The 20,655-nt window shown below is 47.4% G+C and overlaps 2 protein-coding genes and 2 pseudogenes across 9 annotated transcripts in view; all 4 read right to left on the bottom strand.

The window, feature by feature from the left end:
- The window catches only part of LOC133485289 (protocadherin gamma-C5-like), a 294,682-nt gene that overhangs the window by 165,816 nt on the left and 108,211 nt on the right, over nucleotides 1–20,655 (bottom strand). The gene's annotated exons all lie outside the window — the stretch shown is intronic.
- LOC133485085 (protocadherin gamma-A3-like) lies at nucleotides 1,861–10,956 on the bottom strand (annotated as a pseudogene).
- Nucleotides 10,790–15,089, bottom strand: LOC133485206 (protocadherin gamma-A4-like; annotated as a pseudogene).
- Nucleotides 15,964–20,399, bottom strand: LOC133485205 (protocadherin gamma-A5-like). The gene is made up of 2 exons (XM_061788620.1): nucleotides 16,702–20,399; nucleotides 15,964–15,990 (listed from the first exon to the last, which is right to left on the bottom strand). Exons 1-2 carry the CDS (start codon nucleotides 19,072–19,074, stop codon nucleotides 15,964–15,966), a joined length of 2,400 nt encoding a protein of 799 aa, XP_061644604.1. The 5' UTR covers nucleotides 19,075–20,399.

The raw sequence follows: 20,655 nt of genomic DNA, 5'->3' as shown, positions 1-20,655 counted from the left end.
AATTCCAGCACCATGGACAATGACAATGAACATCCAGCCCAACACATTTGAATTGTTACCAAAAGTTCTTTACTTGTCATTTGAGTTAATAATTATGGCTAGAAAACCATGATTATCCAAGTAAACAAACCTTGATACAATATTTCATATATAATAAGTCTGTCCACCGCAAAAAAAAAAGTCAATTAAAAGGATGTATTGGTGTGAGTGTTATGCAGCTTTTCGGGAAGAGGTGAGACAGGCTCTCGGTGGACGGGAGGAGCTTTCAGAAGACAGGACCACTGCAGCCAAGGTGATCAGAGAGGCAAGCAGGAGAGAAGGAGACAAGGTGGTGGAACCTCACAGGACAGGAAATCATACAAGGAAAAAGGTTAGCTAAGAAGAAGTGGGAAACAGAGCAACGAGGAGAGGCGAAAGGAATACATTGAGATGCGACATAGGGCAAAGGTAGAAGTGGCAAAGGCCAAACAAGAGGCATATGAGGACATGTATGCCAGGTTGGACACTAAAGAAGGAGAAAAGGATCTCTACAGGTTGGCCAGACAGAGGGAGAGAGATGGGAAGGATGTGCAGCAGGTTAGGGTGATTAAGGACAGAGATGGAAATTTGTTTACTGGTGCCAGTAGTGTGCTAGCTAGATGGAAAGAATACTTTGAGGAGTTGATGAATGAGGAAAATGAGAGAGAAGGGAGAGTAGAAGAGGCAAGTGTGGTGGACCAGGAAGTGGCAATGATTAGTAAGGGGGAAGTTAGAAAGGCATGAAAGAGGATGAAAAATGGAAAGGCTGTTGGTCCTGATGACATTCCTGTGGAGTTTTTGACCAGCTTGTTCAATAGAATTCTAGTGCGTGAGAAGATGCCTGAGGAATGGAGGAAAAGTGTACTGGTGCCCATTTTTAAGAACAAAGGTGATGTGCAGAGCTGTCGGAACTATAGATGAATAAAGTTGATGAGCCACACAATGAAGTTATGGTAAAGAGTAGTGGAGGCTCGACTCAGGACAGAAGTGAGTATTTGCGAGCAACAGTATGCTTTCATGCCTAGAAAGAGTACCACAGATGCATTATTTGCCTTGAGGATGTTGATGGGAAAGTACAGAAGGTCAGAAGGAGCTACATTGGGTCTTTGTCGATCTAGAGAAAGCCTATGACAGAGTACCCAGAGAGGAACTGTGGTACTGCATGCGGAAGTCTGGAGTGGCAGAGAAGTATGTTAGAATAATACAGGACATGTACGAGGGCAGCAGAACGGTGAGGTGTGCTGAAGGTGTGACAGACGAATTTAAGGTGGAGGTGGGAGTGCATCAGGGATCGGCCCTGAGCCCCTTCCTGTTTGGAGTGGTGATGGATAGGCTAACGGATGAGGTTAGACTGATGCTTTCACTGCAGACGACGTCATCTGCAAACATCATGGTCCACGGGGATTCCAGTCTGGCCTCATCTGTCAGCCTGTCCATTACCACTGCAAGCAGGAAGGGGCTCGAGGCTGATCCCTGATGCACACCTCACCACTGTTCTGTTGCCCTCATACATGTCCTGTATTTTTCTAACATACTTCTCTGCCACTCCAGACCTCCGCATGCAGTACCACAGTTCCTCTCTGGGTACTCTGTCGTAGGCTTTCTCAAGATCTACAAAGACACAATGGAGCTCCTTCTGACCTTCTCTGTACTTTTCCATCAACATCCTCAAGGCAAATAATGTATCTGTGCTACTGTTTCTAGGCATGAAACCATACTGTTGCTCGGATTCCTCAGGCATCTTCTCACCCGCTAAAACTCCCCAGCCACCTCTCCTACATGCTTCCAAAACTCCACAGGAATGTCATTAGGACCAACAGCCTTTCCATTGTTCATCCTCTTTCATGCCTTTCTAACTTCCCCCTTACTAATCATTGCCACTTCCTGGTCCACCACACTTGCCTCTTCTACTCTCCCTTCTCTCTCATTTTCCTCATTCATCAACTCCTCAAAGTATTCTTTCCATCTAGCTAGCACACTGCTGGCACCAGTCAACACATTTCCATCTCTGTCCTTAATCACCCTAACCTGCTGCACATCCTTCCCATCTCTCTCCCTCTGTCTGGCCAACCTGTATAGATCCTTTTCTCCTTCTTTAGTGTCCAACCTGGCATACATGTCATCATATGCCTCGTTTGGCGTTTGCCACCTCGACCTTTGCCCTACATCGCATCTCAATGTATTCATTTCGCCTCCTCTCAGTGTTCCACTTCTTCTCAGCTAACCTCTTTCCTTGAATGATTTTCTTTACTTTGAGGTTCCACCACCAAATCTCTTCTCCCCTTTCCAACGAGAAGATGCCCTATTTCTGTCTACTTTTAATCTAGCATGGCTTTCAGGTTCTGAACACACGACTGCAAATGAAATGTAATGACTTTAAAATATGTATCAATACAAGAACAAGGGTTCTCCATGATATAAACTCTGATAACAAACATATATTGAAAAAAGTGTACTGATTTGACTCACCAAAGTCGACATCCGAGAGCAGTTCCCCGACATCTGCTCGCCGCCGTGCGGCACGTCAGCGTCCGCTCCGTCCACACTCACTAAACTTTGACTCACGGCTTGCGTGTTCGTCACGTGACTCTTGGCAGCCTCGTAATTGTAGACGTGCGGGAGCGTCCCCGCCGTCCCCAAAGTGTCGCAGTAGCGCGGCGGATAATACGGAATGACGGGGAGGTCGGAGCGGTACAGGACGCGAGACCGTCTCCACCTGTACACTTTGAGCGACACGATAAGCAGCAAGCAGGCGACGAAGAGGAAGGAGACCGCGGCCAAAGCCGAGACTAAGTAAAAAGTCAGCCGGTCGTCGTAGTCCTCGCTAAAGTCGTCGGCGAACTCCGACCTCAGCACTTCGGGGAAGCCGTCCGCCAGCGCCACGTTGACCGCGACCGTAGCCGAACGAGAGGGCTGCCCGTTGTCCTCCACTACGACAGTCAGTCTTTGTTTGACAGCATCTTTATCAGTCACTTGGCGGACAGTTCGCATTTCTCCATTGTGGAGGCCCACTTCAAACAGCGCCCCCCTGTCTGCGCCCCCAAATTTGTGCTGCACTTTATAGGAGAGCCAGGCGTTCTGTCCAGAGTCCACATCCACGGCCACCACTTTAGTCACCAGATAGCCCGCGTCTGCCGAACGAGGCACCATTTCGGCGTGCGGCTGGACCGGGTACAGGACCTGAGGGGCGTTGTCGTTCTGGTCCCGGATCAGGACGCCCACGCTCACGTTGCTACAGAGAGGAGGGGAGCCTCCGTCCTGCGCTCGCACCGCAAAGTCCAGCCGCTTCATCCGCTCGTAGTCGAAGGAGCGCACGGCGCTGACGACGCCGCTTTGGGCGTTCACGGACACAAACGAGGCAATCGGAGTTCCCCCGATCTCGCCCTGCTCCAACATGTAAGAGACACGAGCGTTCTGGTTTTCATCTGGGTCTTTGGCACTCACTCTCAGCACGGAAACACCCGGCGAGTTGTTTTCGGCGAGGTTGGCACGATAAAAGCTGACGGCAAACACAGGAGCGTTGTCGTTCACGTCGGAAACTTTCAAATGAAAAGTTCTCTCGGCGGAGAGGGGAGGCGAGCCGGCGTCCGACGCGACGACTGTGATGTTATATTCGGACACGCTTTCGCGATCCAAATCGGCATCGGTCACCAAGGCAAAATAATTGCGCACGTTGGATTTCATGCGAAATGGAACGCGGCCTTCGATGGCGCACCTCACGTGACCGTTTTCGCCAGAATCCTGGTCTTTCACGTTCATGATACCAATAGTGGTACCAGCCGGGGAGTCTTCTGAAACCGGACTCGTGAAGGACATCACGTTGAGGACGGGGACATTATCATTCAAATCCAGGACTTGGATTTCCACTTTGCTAGAGTCAGCAAATCCACCTTGATCTTTCGCTTCAACCATGAACTCTATCGTTTTGTCTTTTTCATAATCAATTTCTTTTACAACAGATATGCAACCTGTCATCTCATCTATGTGAAACAAATCTGCGATTTCTGCATTTGATTTTGAAAACGAGAATGTGACTTTCCCATTTGAACCGCTATCAGCATCAGTGGCATTCACAGTCAGAACGTGAGTGCCTTTTGCTGCATTTTCAGTCACTTTTGCTTTATAAACGGTTTGATTAAAGACGGGCGCATTATCATTTGCATCTTGAATGTTAATATCTATATTTACCGTACCTGACCTCTGTGGATTCCCACCGTCCACAGCCACTAATTTAAGGGAAAGTCGCGGCTGCTGTTCTCTGTCTAAGGCTTTCTGCAGGACCATTTCTGCATATTTTCTGCCTCCCGGACTGACGTGTTGCTTCAAAACAAAATGATCACTCGGTGTCAAAATGTAACTCTGCACGCCGTTTACATCCACGTCAGCATCATACGCAGCCTCCAGAACAAAACGGGAGCCAAGTGCAGCGGACTCGCTTATTTCGAATTCTAAATGTTTATTTTCAAAAGTGGGCGCGTTGTCGTTGACGTCCAACACTTCGATGGTGACCGGGTGCAATTCCATGGGGTTTTCCAACAAAATCTCGAAGGTGAAGCTGCACGGCGTCACGTCTCCACACAGCTGTTCTCGATCTATCCTCTCATGGACAACCAGGAGCCCTTTGTCCGCCCTCAGCTCGGCGTACTGGACGTTCTCCCCGGTCACGATGCGGGCCCGCCCAGAACGGAGTCTTTTCAGATCCAAACCGAGATCTTGGGCCACATTTCCGACGAGCGAGCCTTTTTTCATCTCCTCGGGGATTGAGTAGCGGATTTGGGCCTCGCTCGCGTGGAGAAAAAAACACCAAAAGACAAAGAGGGCCGGCCGCGCGTCGCCATCGCATTCCTCCTCGGCTCGGACGAATGTTTTTAGCCTCCATATGAAATTAAAAATATTCCAATAATGGGACGTAATCGAAAAAAAGACAGAACCAAAGCAGGCGCAATCAGATGCGCGTTATTTGAGCTCAACGATTGTACGTCGTTCACGCGAAGCTCTCTGGTGCCAAATGGCAGCGACAGAGGAGGGAGCTGCACTGCATCACACAGCGCCAACACATCCATTTACCATGTAACAGCGCCCCTTAGAGGCCGATATGCCAAACTGCCCAGTCAGAATAAAAGCTTCAACATGGGGGGGAAAAAACATCCTTGAATATGTTATGTCCTGTTAAATAACTGCATTAAATATAAATTTAAAAAAAGACATTTTCCTAGTTAAGGTTGTCATCTGAACAAACAGCCAATCAACACAGTTACAGGAAGGACGTTGTGTGCGTAAGAGTCATACAAATGATATAAATGATGATTATTGATTGGAATTCTTCAGAACGAGCGCTGGTCAACAAATCCCTTGGAAGCTGCCCTTCAGCACCATGGACAGAGACAAGACTGCACGAGGAGCTCACTGCTCACTTTGGGGCGAGCGAAACATTATTTGGAAAAGTACAATGCACGACTCGTACACTCCCTCTTATCATGATGTAATATGACAACAATAAAAAAAAATACATTATTGATGAGGCTGCATCTTTTCGATGTTTAGTTCCAGAATATTGACATACAGTGGAACCTCGATTTAACAGACGATTACAGGCAGAGGCTCGTCTGTTACAGCTGATTGTCCGTTCTATTGAAGCCGTTTTTTGGTGGCCATTCGCACCAATATTACTGGACAGTACAAAATGAGTGTTTTGTGCTTTTTCATGGCCTAAAACGCCAGTAAGGTACCATCCATCCATAGTCTGTACCGCTTATCCTCATTAGGGTCGCGGGCTGCTGGAGCCTCTCCCAGCTATGTTCGGGCGAGAGGCGGGGTACACCCTCAACTGGTCGCCAGCCAATCGCAGAACACACATCAACAAACAACCATTCGCACTCACATTCATTGCTACGGGCAATTTAGAGTCTTCAATCATCCTACCACGCATGTTTTTGGGATGTGGGAGGAAACCCGAGTGCCTGGAAAAAACCCACCCAGGCATGGGGAGAACATGCCAACTCCACACAGGCGGGGCTGGGATTTGAACCCCGGTCCTCCGAACTGTGAGGCAGATGTGTTAACCAGTCGGCTCCGTGCCGCCAGTAAGGTACCTATTTACTGTCCATCCAGTCATCCATTTTCGACCACTTATCTGACGACGGGTCGCGGGGGCAGTAGCTTTATCAAGAGGGATGCCCAGACTTCCCTCTCCCCAGTCACTTCCTCCAGCTCTTCCGGGGGGATCCCGAGGCGCTCCGAGGCCAGCCAAGAGAAGTAGTCTCTCCGGCGTGTCCTGGGTCGTCCCCGGGGTCTCCTCCCGGTGGGACGTGCCCGGAACACCTCACCAAGTAGGCGTCTGGGAGGCATCCGAATCAGATGCCCCAGCCACCTCATCTGGCTCCTCTCGATGCGGAGGAGCAGCAGCTCTACTCTGAGATCCTCCCGGATGACCGAGCTTCACATCCTATCTCTAAGGGAGAGCCCGGAAACTCATTTCGGCCGCTCCGGGATCTTGTTCTTTTTGTCACGACCCACAGCTCCTCCCCTCACCAATTTATTGTAAATGAAATTTTTTTTACAACTTAAAATGTTTGAAAAGTTTTAAATTTCATCCAAACTTACTACGCTGAGGTGCTTGATGTCGACAATGCTTATGTACTTGTCATAGGCCACTCGCTTTCGTGAGTCACGACAAATTAGTGTGCTTCCTAGTTCCAAATGCGTTGCCATCGACAAATTGCTTGACAAAAAAAAACTGTTACTGTACCAGAAATAGCATGTTCCAGACTCCAGGGACTTATGTGTCGTATTGCTCGTTGAGTGAACACCGCAGCCATGTGCGCTCTCTCTCTATGCGACAATAGATAGAACTGAGCTTGTGCCATCATGGCCGCCACGTCAATACAATGAAAATGTTGCCACATTCAACATGGCCGCCAAATAGTTGAACCTATTCATATTGCATGTCCGTGACACGGAAATAGGTGCATCCCAGTCTTGCGTGATTAGTATTCCCACATAGGTTGTAGGCAGGACACGCCCTGCTCCAATATTACTGGCTCCAGGTCATGCGCCGCTACTCAATGATTGGCTGTTGGGTACCTGTAAAACATGCCCTCCTGCTTCTCAACGGGAAAAGAAGTATGTGATAAAAGTGTGGCGGCATTAGTATGTTTCCCACTAACCTAACCCACCCTAATCCTTAACCAATCTGAAAACGGTTTAGCCCCAAACCTAGAACCAAAACCTAACCATAACAAACTTATTTGTTTTTATTTTGGACAAAATTGAACAGTGTGGGGATGGTGAGTTCGTGGGGGTGAGTCCTGCCGAGAAACTATGTGGGAATCCTCATAAAGCTCCAGTCTCTGCCGAGATTGCGCCACAGCGCCACTAAACAACAGTGGTCAATTCTGGAACTAACAGACCTTGTCAACACCGCTTTCAGTGACAACCGGAAAGTATTTTTGGACACATGCACTGACCATGACTTCCGATATCCTTTAAATCACATCCGGTCACGGGAGGTGCCACTGTTCGTGTCACTGTAACTCTGGGAATGAATGGTCGGAACATTTTGTAAGACTGCATACTTTTGAGACTTTTAAAACCCAAACGAGTCACAAAACCAACACTTGCCTCTGTGCATATGAACACTCTTAAAAGAGTGCAAAGTGACATGTTGTCCCCGGTTTTGAAACGAGTAAAAGAAGTTGAGACTACATTGCTACTGGCTACAAAGTTTGAGAAACAAGACAGGCTTCAAAATGTCTCTCTGAAAGCCGAAAAAAACACAAAGTCGATGTTGAAAACCGGCAATTCCAAACATAATGGACTAAGAAGTATTTATTTTGTCTGCCGAACGCGACGAGTACTAAATCGGGACCCTGGTGATTTGAACATAAGAGACCTTTTACCGAGGAGGAAATAGTCAACAACTGCTCGCTTGCTGTCACTGATGAAGTGAGTTGACAACAAAACCAAGAAGCTTGTCACTTTAGCTATGAAATAAGTGCCAAGTTCTTCAATGTGCTCTTAAATACACTGTAAATTCTATCATGTGTATTTATGTTCAAATTCTAATATGTTCTTTTCGAGGAAAATTATGTTGAGGGAAATAAAGGTAATGGTGTGACTTCAATAAAATCGGGTGATGACCTAATGACCATGTGAAACTTTGGATCGAAGGGTGAGACCTGATAGGACCCCCTTGGTACTGGAAATGGTGAACACATGTTGACTAATATCAAGTGAAGGAGACATGGTGAAATATTTGAATCAGCAAAGTTGACATTTGTGAGCAGTTTCCTGACATCTGCCGGTTGCCATGCGGCACGTCAGCATCCGCTCCATCCACACTCACGAAGCTTTCTCATGGCTTGCATATTCTTCATGTGACTGATGAAATAAAAAAAATATATATAAGGGGTAGATGGACACACGTGATGTTTACTACTATTAGGAAATAAGAAACATAAAAAAAAAAAAAAAAAAGTCAACCAAGAAGTCAACTGTTTATCCAAAGCCGCTGGGCATGCTGGGTATTCAAGCGTCAACTTTCTCAACACTCCTATATATTTCATTATAGTTTTCTCAAACGGAGTCGACATAATACACCAGGCCTATTTAACTAGTGGGCCCCCTTTGAAATGTAATTTCATATGCCCCCCCCCAGACGACTATTTTAATTTGATGACGTGTTGTAACATGTGTGAGTGGTTGCAGTGATCAATTAAATCATGGCGATACAAAAACCAATATGAGTTTGTCCAAGTGGACAATATGAGTTTGTCCAAGTGGACTTGCCGTAAATACCTGCTTGCACGAAGGATCAACTGGCTCGAGATGACATTGCTCCTCGCGACACACTTTGAGAAACAAGACAGGATTCAAAATGTCTCTCCGAAGGCCGAAAAAACGCAGTCGATGTAGAAATCCGGCAATTCCAGACAGAATGGACTGAGAAGTATTTATTTTGTCGGCCGAACGCGACGAGTACGAAACCGGTACCCTGGTGATAAGGATATCAGAGACCTCTTACCGAGTTGGAAATATTCAACAGCTGCACGCTTGCTGTCATTGATGAATTGAATTCACAGCCAAACTTGCTTGTCACTTTCGCTATGAATAAAAGTCTCTCTCTCAGACACAGCGACTAACTCTTCGCAGAGTGGAACTCCTAGGTTGCAGGAAAGCTTCTGGAAAACTGGAAAAGCAGAATGTACCGTATTTCTGTTGCAGTCGGCAAAGCAAGTGATTGGAAAGACATGGGCCAGCTGAAGTGGAATGCAACAATGAATTTGTTTTTCTCTCATTTTGAATTTTATATCTTACAAGAGACTCACCGAAGTCTGTGTGATGGTTCAGACTCGGACGTCTGATATGAATGGTGGTTCTTGTAGCGTTAAAAATTCATGTCGTCTTGGCTTGGTTGTGCAAAGGGGTCAAATACATTTAAAAGGGTTGTAAATCTCGTTCTATAACCTAGCTATATTCATATTAAACGTAACAAAAGTCAAGCTAAAGAAAATGCTGAGTGGCTAGTAACTCTGGGAAACAACTAGCCACAGTGGCTGGTGAGCTGATGTCAAGCCCTGCTTGTATATTAGAGAGATATTTGACTCACCAAAGTCGACACACCTACTGGCAATTTGGAGTTGTCAATTAACCTACCATGCATGTTTTTGGGATGTAGGAGGAAACCGCAGTGCCCGGAGAGAACATGCAAACTCCACACAGGCGGGGCCGGGGATTGAACCTCGGTCCTCAGAACTCTGAGGCAGACGCTCTAACCAGTCTTCCACCGTGCCGCCTAGATCACAACGTCATCTGCGAAAATCATGGTCCACAGGGATTCCAGTCTAACCTCTCAGCCTATCCATTACCACTGCAAACAGGAAGAGGCTCGGGGCTGATCCCTGATGCACTCCCACCCCCACCTTCAACTCCTCTGTCACACCTCACCACTGTTCTGTTGCCCTCATACATGTCCTGTATTATTCTAACATACTTCTCTGACACTCCAGACCTCCACATGCAGTACCACAGTTCCTCTCTGGGTACTCAGTCATAGGCTTTCTCAAGATCTGTTGCTCGCATTCCTCAGGCATCTTCTGACCTGCTAGAATTCTGTTGAACAAGATGGTCAAAAACTCCACAGCCACCTCTCCGATATGCTTCCAAAACTCCACAGTAATGTCATCAGGACCAACAGCCTTTCCATTTTTCATCCTCATTCATGCCTTTCTCACTTCCCCCTTATAATCATTGCCACTTCCTGGTCCACAACACTTGCCTCTTCTAATCTCCCTTCTCTCTCATTTTCCTCATTCATCAACTCCTCAAAGTATTCTTTCCATCGAGCTAGCACACTGCTGGCACCAGTCAACACATTTCCATCTCTGTCCTTAATCACCCTAACCTGCTGCACATCCTTCCCATCTCTCTCCCTCAGTCTGGCCAACCTGTATAGATCCTTTTCTCCTTCTTTAGTGTCCAACCTGGCATACATGTCATCATATGCCTCGTTTGGCCTTTGCCACCTCGACCTTTGTCCTCCATTGCATCTCAATGTATTCCTTTCTCCTCTCTTGAGTACTCTTAGTGTTCCACTTCTTCTCAGCTAACCTCTTTCCTTGAATGATTTCCTTTACTTTTAGGTTCCACCACCAAATCTCTTCTCCCCACTCCAACTGGAAGATGCACTATTTCTGTGTACTTTCAATCAAGCATGGCTTTCAGGTTCTGAACACATGACTGTAAATGAAATGTAATTACTTTAAAATATGCATCAATCCAAGAACAAGGCTTCTCCATGATATAAACTCTGAAAACAAACATATATTGAAACAAGTGTACTGATTTGACTCACCAAAGTCGACATCCGAGAGCAGTTCCCCGACGTCTGCTCGCCGCCGTGCGGCACGTCAGCGTCCGCTCCGTCCACACTCACTAAACTTTGACTCACGGCTTGCGTGTTCGTCACGTGACTCTTGGCGGCGGCGCACGCCTCGTAATTGTAGACGTGCGGGAGCGTCCCCGCCGTCCCCAAAGTGTCGCAGTAGCGCGGCGGATAATACGGAATGACGGGGAGGTCGGAGCGGTACAGGACGCGAGACCGTCTCCACCTGTACACTTTGAGCGACACGATAAGCAGCAAGCAGGCGACGAAGAGGAAGGAGACCGCGGCCAAAGCCGAGACTAAGTAAAAAGTCAGCCGGTCGTCGTAGTCCTCGCTAAAGTCGTCGGCGAACTCCGACCTCAGCACTTCGGGAAAGCCGTCCGCCAGCGCCACGTTCACCGCGACCGTAGCCGAACGAGAGGGCTGCCCGTTGTCCTCCACTACGACAGTCAGTCTTTGTTTGACAGCATCTTTATCAGTCACTTGGCGGACAGTTCGCATTTCTCCATTGTGGAGGCCCACTTCAAACAGCGCCCCCCTGTCTGCGCCCCCAAATTTGTGCTGCACTTTATAGGAGAGCCAGGCGTTCTGTCCAGAGTCCACATCCACGGCCACCACTTTAGTCACCAGATAGCCCGCGTCTGCCGAACGAGGCACCATTTCGGCGTGCGGCTGGACCGGGTACAGGACCTGAGGGGCGTTGTCGTTCTGGTCCCGGATCAGGATGCGAACGGCGGCCGCGGAGCTCAGCGGAGGGGATCCGGAGTCGCGGGCGCTCACGTTGAAGTCGAACGACTTGATTTGTTCGTAATCGAAGGATCGGAGCGCGCGGACGACGCCGCTCTCCGGATGGACCGAGACAAAAGAAGACACGGCTGCTCCGTGAACTTCTTTCTCCTCCAGGAAGTAAGACACTCGAGCGTTCCGGCCCCAGTCCGCGTCACCGGCACTGACGGTCAAGACGGAAAAACCGGGAGGGTTGTTCTCTGCTACTGTCTTCCTGTATTGCGACTGATGGAATTCGGGCGGGTTGTCGTTCACGTCGGATATTTGAACGTTGACGTTTTGACTACTAGACAGAGGCGGAGAGCCTTGGTCGGACACTGTGATGGTCACGTTATATTCGGGGACGCTTTCCCGGTCTAAGAAGTTTTCGGTCACTATGGTGTAGTAACCCGCTAACGAAGACTCGATTTTAAACGGGACGTCAGCGTTAATGGCACACTTGACAACACCGTTGCCGTCAGCGTCGTCATCATTCACGTTAAAAACAGCCACGGTTGCACCTGGGGGAGAATCCTCAGGTATGGACTGAGAAAAGGACATCAACTTGATTGTGGGGACGTTGTCGTTCTCATCAATTATGTTGATGAAAACTTTACACGTGTCTGTATAACCTCCATGGTCACTGGCCTGGACGTTTAACTCATAACTCTTTGATTTCTCAAAATCCAATTTACCAATAATTTTTATCTCTCCTGTTTTAACATCTACACTAAAAAGGTCTCTCTCATCTTTGGTAATATGAGGAATGGAATATGTGACGTCACCGTTGAGGCCCGCATCAGCGTCGCTTGCACTCACAGTCGCGATCAAGGTTCCTGCTGGTGAATTTTCTCGCACATCGACCTTGTAAACAGGTTGAGTGCACACTGGCGCGTTGTCGTTGGCGTCCAGCACAGTGATTTGAATTCTCGCCGTCCCTGATCGATGTGGCTCGCCACCATCTGACGCAATCAGCATGAGTGTCAGGCTCTCCTCCTGTTCTCGGTCTAAAGGCTTCTCTAAAAGCATTTCGATAACCTTTCTTCCGTTTTGGTTGGTTTTGTATTTCCAATTTAAAATTATCTAATGGTTTGAGTGCAGTATTTCTGAATATCATTAAGAGCAACATCAGGGTCGGCTGCATTTGCGAGAGAGAAACGAGTGCCCACGTGCAGCACTTTCAGCGATTTTCAAATGAATTTCCGACTGAGGGAAGGACGGACTGTTGTCATTCATGTCCACGACCTCCACTGTCACGCGATAAAGTTGGATGGGATTTTCTAAAATGATGTCGAAAGTGAAGCTGCAGGGCGTCGTCTTTCCACAAAGCTCCTCTCGGTCGATGCGCTCTTGAATGACAAGTGTGCCTTTGTCTCGCTTGAAATCAACATACTGTCGGCCTCCTTTGCTAATAATACGAGCTTTACCTGCTACTAGTCTGGCCACATCCAAGCCCAAATCTCTCGCAATGTTCCCCACGAAAGAGCCTTCCGCCTGCTCCTCCGGTATGGAATAGCGAGCCTGTCCGCTCACGGAGCGCAGCTCACAGAGACAAAGAACGACAAACAGTGTGCGCCATCGGCCTCTGACAGCGCGCATCCACAGACGCTCCATCGCGGATCCGAAAATATCCAAACACCGACAGGAATCCTTGACAATAAAAACCGAATCAAACACGAGAATCCACGGAAAACGTTCCTCGTCGAATGGCGAGCAGAGCGTCGTCTTTCTCGTCTGCGAAGCTCGAAAAGGAGTCCGAGAGGAGGACTGCTGCACGGACGAGTTTCCTTCGAATTCAATGACGTAGCACGAGCGGCGCTCAGAGCATTTTGGCGGTAGTGCACCTCCATGTGATTGCCAACGGAAACTGTTTTTTTTTTTTTTTTTTTTTTTTAGTAATCTGGGGCCACAAAATAACAAAATAGCAAGACTGGACAATTGGATGTTGTACTTAACGCTTTTGGAATCGGGTTGTTTGCATTTACTATTTTACCAATATGAAAAAAATGCTGGACAAAAATATTGATCTCAAGGTGATGTTAAAATAATTTAATAAACAATGTTTTCTTTTGCAAAAGTTTAATTTAAAAAAGATATTTATAATTAATAGATATTTTAGTTTGTTTGGAAAGAATGCATTCAATATTGAATCCAGACTATTTTCAAAAATCAACAAAAGGTATGACAACATGAACAAATGTTGAGAATGATGACACAGATATTATACCTAAACTTTAAAGAACAATACAAACACGAAAATAAGGTGTTAATACATAACTACGGAGGATCAAACTGAATAAGCCGGTCATGTTGCTTACTACGGATTCCGCAAAGAGTCACTTGCAGTTCGCAGGTTCTCGCGTGAGTTTGATGTGTCCCAATAACTCAGAAAAAAATTAGTCAGAAAAACAAAGCCCTCAAAAAAAATTACTCAGAAAAACAGGAGTCTTTTTTTTATCCAAGTGAATGCAATACGCTTCCGTAGCTAATCCATAACTACGGAGGAAATTGATTTCAGCGAATAGAAAACGCAGTCAAAAAGAAGAACGAACGAGGTTGAATCGCTGCTCCAACTTCATTTGTATGTCTGAATTGTCAGCTCCAAGCAATTCCAGCACCATGGACAACGACAATGAACATCCAGCCCAACACATTTGAATTGTTACCAAAGGTTCTTTACTTTTCATTTTGGTTCATAATCATGGCTAGAAAACCATGATTATCCAAATAAACAATCCTTGATAAAATATTTCATATCTAATAAGTCTGTACGCTAAAAAAAAGGACAATTAAAAGGATGGATTGAAATCCACTTCCCGAACTGTTCCTCCACCTGCTCCCTGCTTTCACTGCAGATCACGACCGTCCAGCCATATCATTTTCTGAGCCGCTTCTCCTCCTTAGGGTCGCCTATCCCAGCTATCATCAGGCAGGAGGCGGGGTACACCCTGAACTGGTTGCCAGCCAATCGCAGGGCACATACAAACAAACAACCATTCACACCTACGGGCAATTTGGAGTTGTCAATTAACCTACCATGCATGTTTTTGGGATGTGGGAGGAAACCGCAGTGCCCGGACAGAACATGCAAACTCCACACAGGCAGGGCCGGGGATTGAACCCGGTCCTCAGAACTGTGAGGCAGACGCTCTAACCAGTCATCCCCACCGTGCCGCCGAGATCACAACGTCATCTGCGAAAATCATGGTCCACAGGGATTCCAGTCTGACCTCATCTGTCAGCCTATCCATTACCACTGCAAGCAGGAAGGGTCTCGAGGCTGATCCCTGATGCACTCCCACCTCCACCTTCAACTCCTCTGTCACACCTCACCACTGTCCTGTATTATTCTGACATACTTCATCAAGTGTGGTGGACCAGGAAGTGGCAATGATTAGTAAGGGGGAAGTTAGAAAGGCATGAAAGAGGATGAAAAATGGAAAGGCTGTTGGTCCTGATGACATTCCTGTGGAGTTTTGGAAGCATGTAGGAGAGGTGGCTGGGGAGTTTTTGACCAGCTTGTTCAATAGAATTCTAGTGCGTGAGAAGATGCCTGAGGAATGGAGGAAAAGTGTACTGGTGCCCATTTTTAAGAACAAAGGTGATGTGCAGAGCTGTCGGAACTATAGAGGAATAAAGTTGATGAGCCACACAATGAAGTTATGGTAAAGAGTAGTGGAGGCTCGACTCAGGACAGAAGTGAGTATTTGCGAGCAACAGTATGGTTTCATGCCTAGAAAGAGTACCACAGATGCATTATTTGCCTTGAGGATGTTGATGGGAAAGTACAGAGAAGGTCAGAAGGAGCTACATTATGTCTTAATTTAAGGTGGAGGGGGGACTGCATCAGGGATCAGCCCTGAGCCCCTTCCTGTTGGCAGTGGTGATGGATAGGCTAACAGATGAGGTTAGACTGATGCTTTCACTGCAGATCACGACGTCATCTGCGAACATCATGGTCCACGGGGATTCCAGTCTGACCTCATCTGTCAGCCTGTCCATTACCACTGCAAGGAGGAAGGGGCTCGAGGCGGATCCCTGATGCACACCTCACCACTGTTCTGTTGCCCTCATACATGTCCTGTATTTTTCTAACATACTTCTCTGCCACTCCAGACCTCCGCATGCAGTACCACAGTTCCTCTCTGGGCACTCTGTTGTAGGCTTTCTCTGGATCTACAAAGACACAATGTAGCTCCTTCTGACCTTGTCTGTACTTTTTCATCAACATCCTCAAGGAAAATTATTCATCTGTGCTACTGTTTCTAGGTATGAAACCATACTGTTGCTCGCATTCCTCAGGCATCTTCTGACCCGCTATAAATCTGTTGAACAAGATGGTCAAAAACTCCACAGCCACCTCTCCTACATGCTTCCAAAACTCCACAGGAATGTCATCAGGACCAACAGCCTTTCCATTTTTCATCCTCTTTCATGCCTTTCTAACTTCCCCCTTACTAATCATTGCCACTTCCTGGTCCACCACACTTGCCTCTTCTAATCTCCCTTCTCTCTCATTTTCCTCATTCATCAACTCCTCAAAGTATTCTTTCCATCAAGCTAGCACACTGCTGGCACCAGTCAACACATTTCCATCTCTATCCTTCATCACCCTAACCTGCTGCACATCCTTCCCATCTCTCTCCCTCTGTCTGGCCAACCTGTATAGATCCTTTTCTTCTTCTTTAGTGTCCAACCTGGCATACATGTCATCATATGCCTCGTTTGGCGTTTGTATTCCCGTTCAATGTATTCCTTTCTCCTCCTCTCAGTGTTCCACTTCTTCTCAGCTAACCTCTTTCCTTGAATGATTTTCTTTACTTTGAGGTTCCACCACGAAATCTCTTTTCCCCTTTCCAACGAGAAGATGCCCTATTTCTGTGTACTTTTACTCAAGCCTAGCTTTCAGGTTCTGAACACAACTGTAAATGAAATGTAATGACTTTAAAATTGCATCAATCCAAGAACAAGGCTTCTACATGATATTAAATCTGAAAACAAACATATATTGAAACAAGTGTCCTGATTTGACTCACCAAAGTCGACATCCGAGAGCAGTTCCCCGACGTCTGCTCGCCGCCGTGCGGCACGTCAGCGTCCGCTCCGTCCACACTCACTAAACTTTGACTCACGGCTTGCGTGTTCGTCACGTGACTCTTGGCGGTGGCGCACGCCTCGTAATTGTAGACGTGCGGGAGCGTCCCCGCCGTCCCCAACGTGTCGCAGTAGCGCGGCGGATAATACGGAATGACGGGGAGGTCGGAGCGGTACAGGACGCGAGACCGTCTCCACCTGTACACTTTGAGCGACACGATAAGCAGCAAGCAGGCGACGAAGAGGAAGGAGACCGCGGCCAAAGCCGAGACTAAGTAAAAAGTCAGCCGGTCGTCGTAGTCCTCGCTAAAGTCGTCGGCGAACTCCGACCTCAGCACTTCGGGAAAGCCGTCCGCCAGCGCCACGTTGACCGCGACCGTAGCCGAACGAGAGGGCTGCCCGTTGTCCTCCACTACGACAGTCAGTCTTTGTTTGACAGCATCTTTATCAGTCACTTGGCGGACAGTTCGCATTTCTCCATTGTGGAGGCCCACTTCAAACAGCGCCCCCCTGTCTGCGCCCCCAAATTTGTGCTGCACTTTATAGGAGAGCCAGGCGTTCTGTCCAGAGTCCACATCCACGGCCACCACTTTAGTCACCAGATAGCCCGCGTCTGCCGAACGAGGCACCATTTCGGCGTGCGGCTGGACCGGGTACAGGACCTGAGGGGCGTTGTCGTTCTGGTCCCGGATCAGGACGCCCACGCTCACGTTGCTACAGAGAGGAGGGGAGCCTCCGTCCTGCGCTCGCACCGCAAAGTCCAGCCGCTTCATCCGCTCGTAGTCGAAGGAGCGCACGGCGCTGACGACGCCGCTTTGGGCGTTCACGGACACAAACGAGGAGGCCGGCGCTCCGTTAACGGAGGAGTCCTCCAGGATGTAGGAAACGCGAGCGTTCTGGCCCCAGTCCGCGTCTCTGGCTCTCAGCGTGACTATGGAGAGACCCGGCGTGTTGTTTTCCACGACGGAGGCCTCGTACGAGCTCCTCTGGAAGACGGGCGCGTTGTCGTTGACGTCCGAGATGCGCAAGGTGAGAGTGACGCTGCTGGAGAGGGAGGCCACGCCCTCGTCACAGCACGTCACGCTGAGGTTGTACTCAGCTGAGCGCTCTCGGTCTAAGTCACTATCTGTCACTAAAGTGTAATAATTATGTTTTGAGTTTTTCAGAATAAACGGGATATTTTCATTGATAAAACAATTTACGTTTCCATTATCTCCTGAATCTAAATCTTCTATATTTATCATCGTCACAACAGTATTGATTTCGGCGTCCTCAGATATCACATTTGATTTGGACATAATATTAATTACGGGTATGTTGTCATTGATATCTTGTACATCGATCAACAACTTTGAAGAATCTGTGAGTCCCCCTTCATCACTTGCAAGTAAATTTAATTGAAACTGTCTCGACTTTTCAAAATCGATATTTCCTATCAATGATATTTCTCCGTTTTCGTCATTTATTCGAAATAAATTTTTCAAATTTCCCACCATATTTTGAATCGAATATGATATTTTTGCATTGGAGCCATGGTCTGCATCCGACGCCGACACAGCTGCCACGATCGTCCCGACAGGTGAATTCTCAGTCACGGTTGCTTTGTATGTGTGCTGTGTAAAAACGGGGGCATTATCATTTACGTCTAACACTGTAATAAGAATCAACATCGTTCCCGACATCCGCGGCTCTCCTCCGTCTACAGCCGTCAACACGAGCGACATCTGCTCCTCTTTCTCTCTGTCTAAAGGCTTCTGTAAAACCATCTCCACGTTTTTATTTCCATCCGCGTTATTTTGCAGTTTCAGAGCAAAATGATCCGATGGTTTTAATTCATAATTTTGAAGGTCGTTCATTCCAACATCCGGATCTACTGCCCCTTCTAAAACAAATTTTGCTCCGATGGTCGCAGACTCGCTGATTTTAAATTTCATCTGATTTTTTTCAAAACTAGGCGCGTTGTCATTAATGTCTGCAATCTGCACAGTGACGCTGTAAAACTCGATAGGATTTTCCAAAATGATCCTGAAATGCAGCGCACAAAGCGCGGTGTGTGCGCAAAGAGCCTCTCTGTCGATCCGCTCTTTGACGAGGAGGAGTCCTTTCTCTCGGCTCAGCTCGATGTATTCTTCATTGTTCCTGGAATAGATCTTGGCTTTGCCCGAAATCAAACGTGGCCTTTCCAGACCTAAATCTCGCGCTACGTCGCCCACGACCGACCCTCTGCTCATTTCCTCCGGAATAGAATAGCTGGCCTGGCCGCACGCCGCGTCGAGGGCGAACAGAGACACAAACATCACCACTTGCGCCTTCATTGTTCTGTCCGAGGAGCTCCACTCTGCTTATATTCCACGAAAAAAAAAAAAAAAAAAAAAAGACCCTCCTCGCAGTGGAATGCCGGATGTAACCCACTCTCAATTGAAGGAAAACAGCTTCGAGGTCCAAATATATGGCCTATATTATTCATTCGACAAGCACGTCGAACGATGCGTTCTCCTCCCGTCGCGTCGTCTCCGTGTTGTGTCGACGTTCCACGGGAGGCGCAGCTCCAATCCTGCTGCCGCTCATCAACTTTCTGGTCTACAGCGGCCCTAAGAGGCCGTTTGGCAACACTGCAGGCTCGGCACAGGGCTTGGCTCCATTTCCACCACGTGACACCAAACCTGATTGGTATACTGTTTTTTCCCCCCCAACGACATCAAATGTATGCTTCCCGAAGCTGCGATTTAGCGATATTATTCCATGCACAAGCTGGCACATCGTCAAGGCGAAAGAGGATCGTGCTCAATTTCTCTGGGATAGAATACAACATAAAAAAATCCGTCCACTATAATTTTTATGTAGTAGGTTGCTTGGTTTTTTTTGTTTTTGTTTAACGACTAAGACGTGACACGGGGAGCCGTTTTCGTGGAATGAGCGCTCAGGTCAGCTGAGGTAAGCACGGCCGTTGCTGAAGATGCTAAGCTTCCGTGCTATCCCGTTCATATGAGATGTTGTTTGCTACACAACGTACGCTTGGCGAAATGTTTTTTTTTTTTCCCCCCAAAACCAGACGGCGCTATGGAAGTGTTGTTGAATGTTGAACACCACTGTCGGATGTCTCTTTTTTTATACTGTGCCGAAAGTCAGTGAAACGCTCGCAAAATGACGACGAGCGCATAGCTAATCACGACGCTAGCATGGTTCGTACATTGCCAGGGCGCATAGGGAAGCGAGCTAAACCAAAGTGCATGTCATGGAAAATGGAATGCATTTCATTTTGGTTCAAAAATCCCCTGACGCGATTTGAAATAAAAATGCGAGCAAGTTACAAGGGTGTTAAATTGTCTTCATGCAGATTTAGAAGCTGCTAAAAGCAGAAATGGTCCATTTTCAAGCTTGTTCATTTCATTTACGCTACAATACAAATTGTGAAATGCGAATCCATGGTGAATAGTTTTGTTTATACAACAACACTGCTGTATTTGTGTGTGTTTGCCAGATCATTATGCAATGATTTGCATATTGCATATTCTGTGTTGGTTATGAATGGAAGATATTTCGAGGATTGTGAGTCATTTGATTTGAGGTCATGGTGATGAACAATATTGACTGAAATTGACCTACATTTTCTATACTGTTTGTGTAGCTGTAGGGGAGTTGGGGGGGGGGGGGGGGGGGGGGGGCACGTGCCCCCCAGGCACCCCCGTTTTTGCCGCCTCTGCGCAGGAACAGTCTGCACTGCGCACACGTAAGTCAAAAGGGCCGAACACTTTTCCCACTTATTTTTGTTCCAAGAGCCGAATTGAAGTTTGATTTTCATATGTCGCATTCACTCGGCCAAGTTGTGTTGAAGGCAACGAAGTTTCCACGATTCAACTTGCAACGACTCGCTTCTGTCGAGTCATGTCGACAAC

The sequence above is a fragment of the Phyllopteryx taeniolatus genome, chromosome 10 (genome assembly GCF_024500385.1).
Source record: "Phyllopteryx taeniolatus isolate TA_2022b chromosome 10, UOR_Ptae_1.2, whole genome shotgun sequence".
NCBI classification, from domain to species: domain Eukaryota; kingdom Metazoa; phylum Chordata; class Actinopteri; order Syngnathiformes; family Syngnathidae; genus Phyllopteryx; species Phyllopteryx taeniolatus.
Note: the sequence above shows the minus strand (reverse complement) of the source record. Positions and strands in the feature narration are given on the sequence as shown.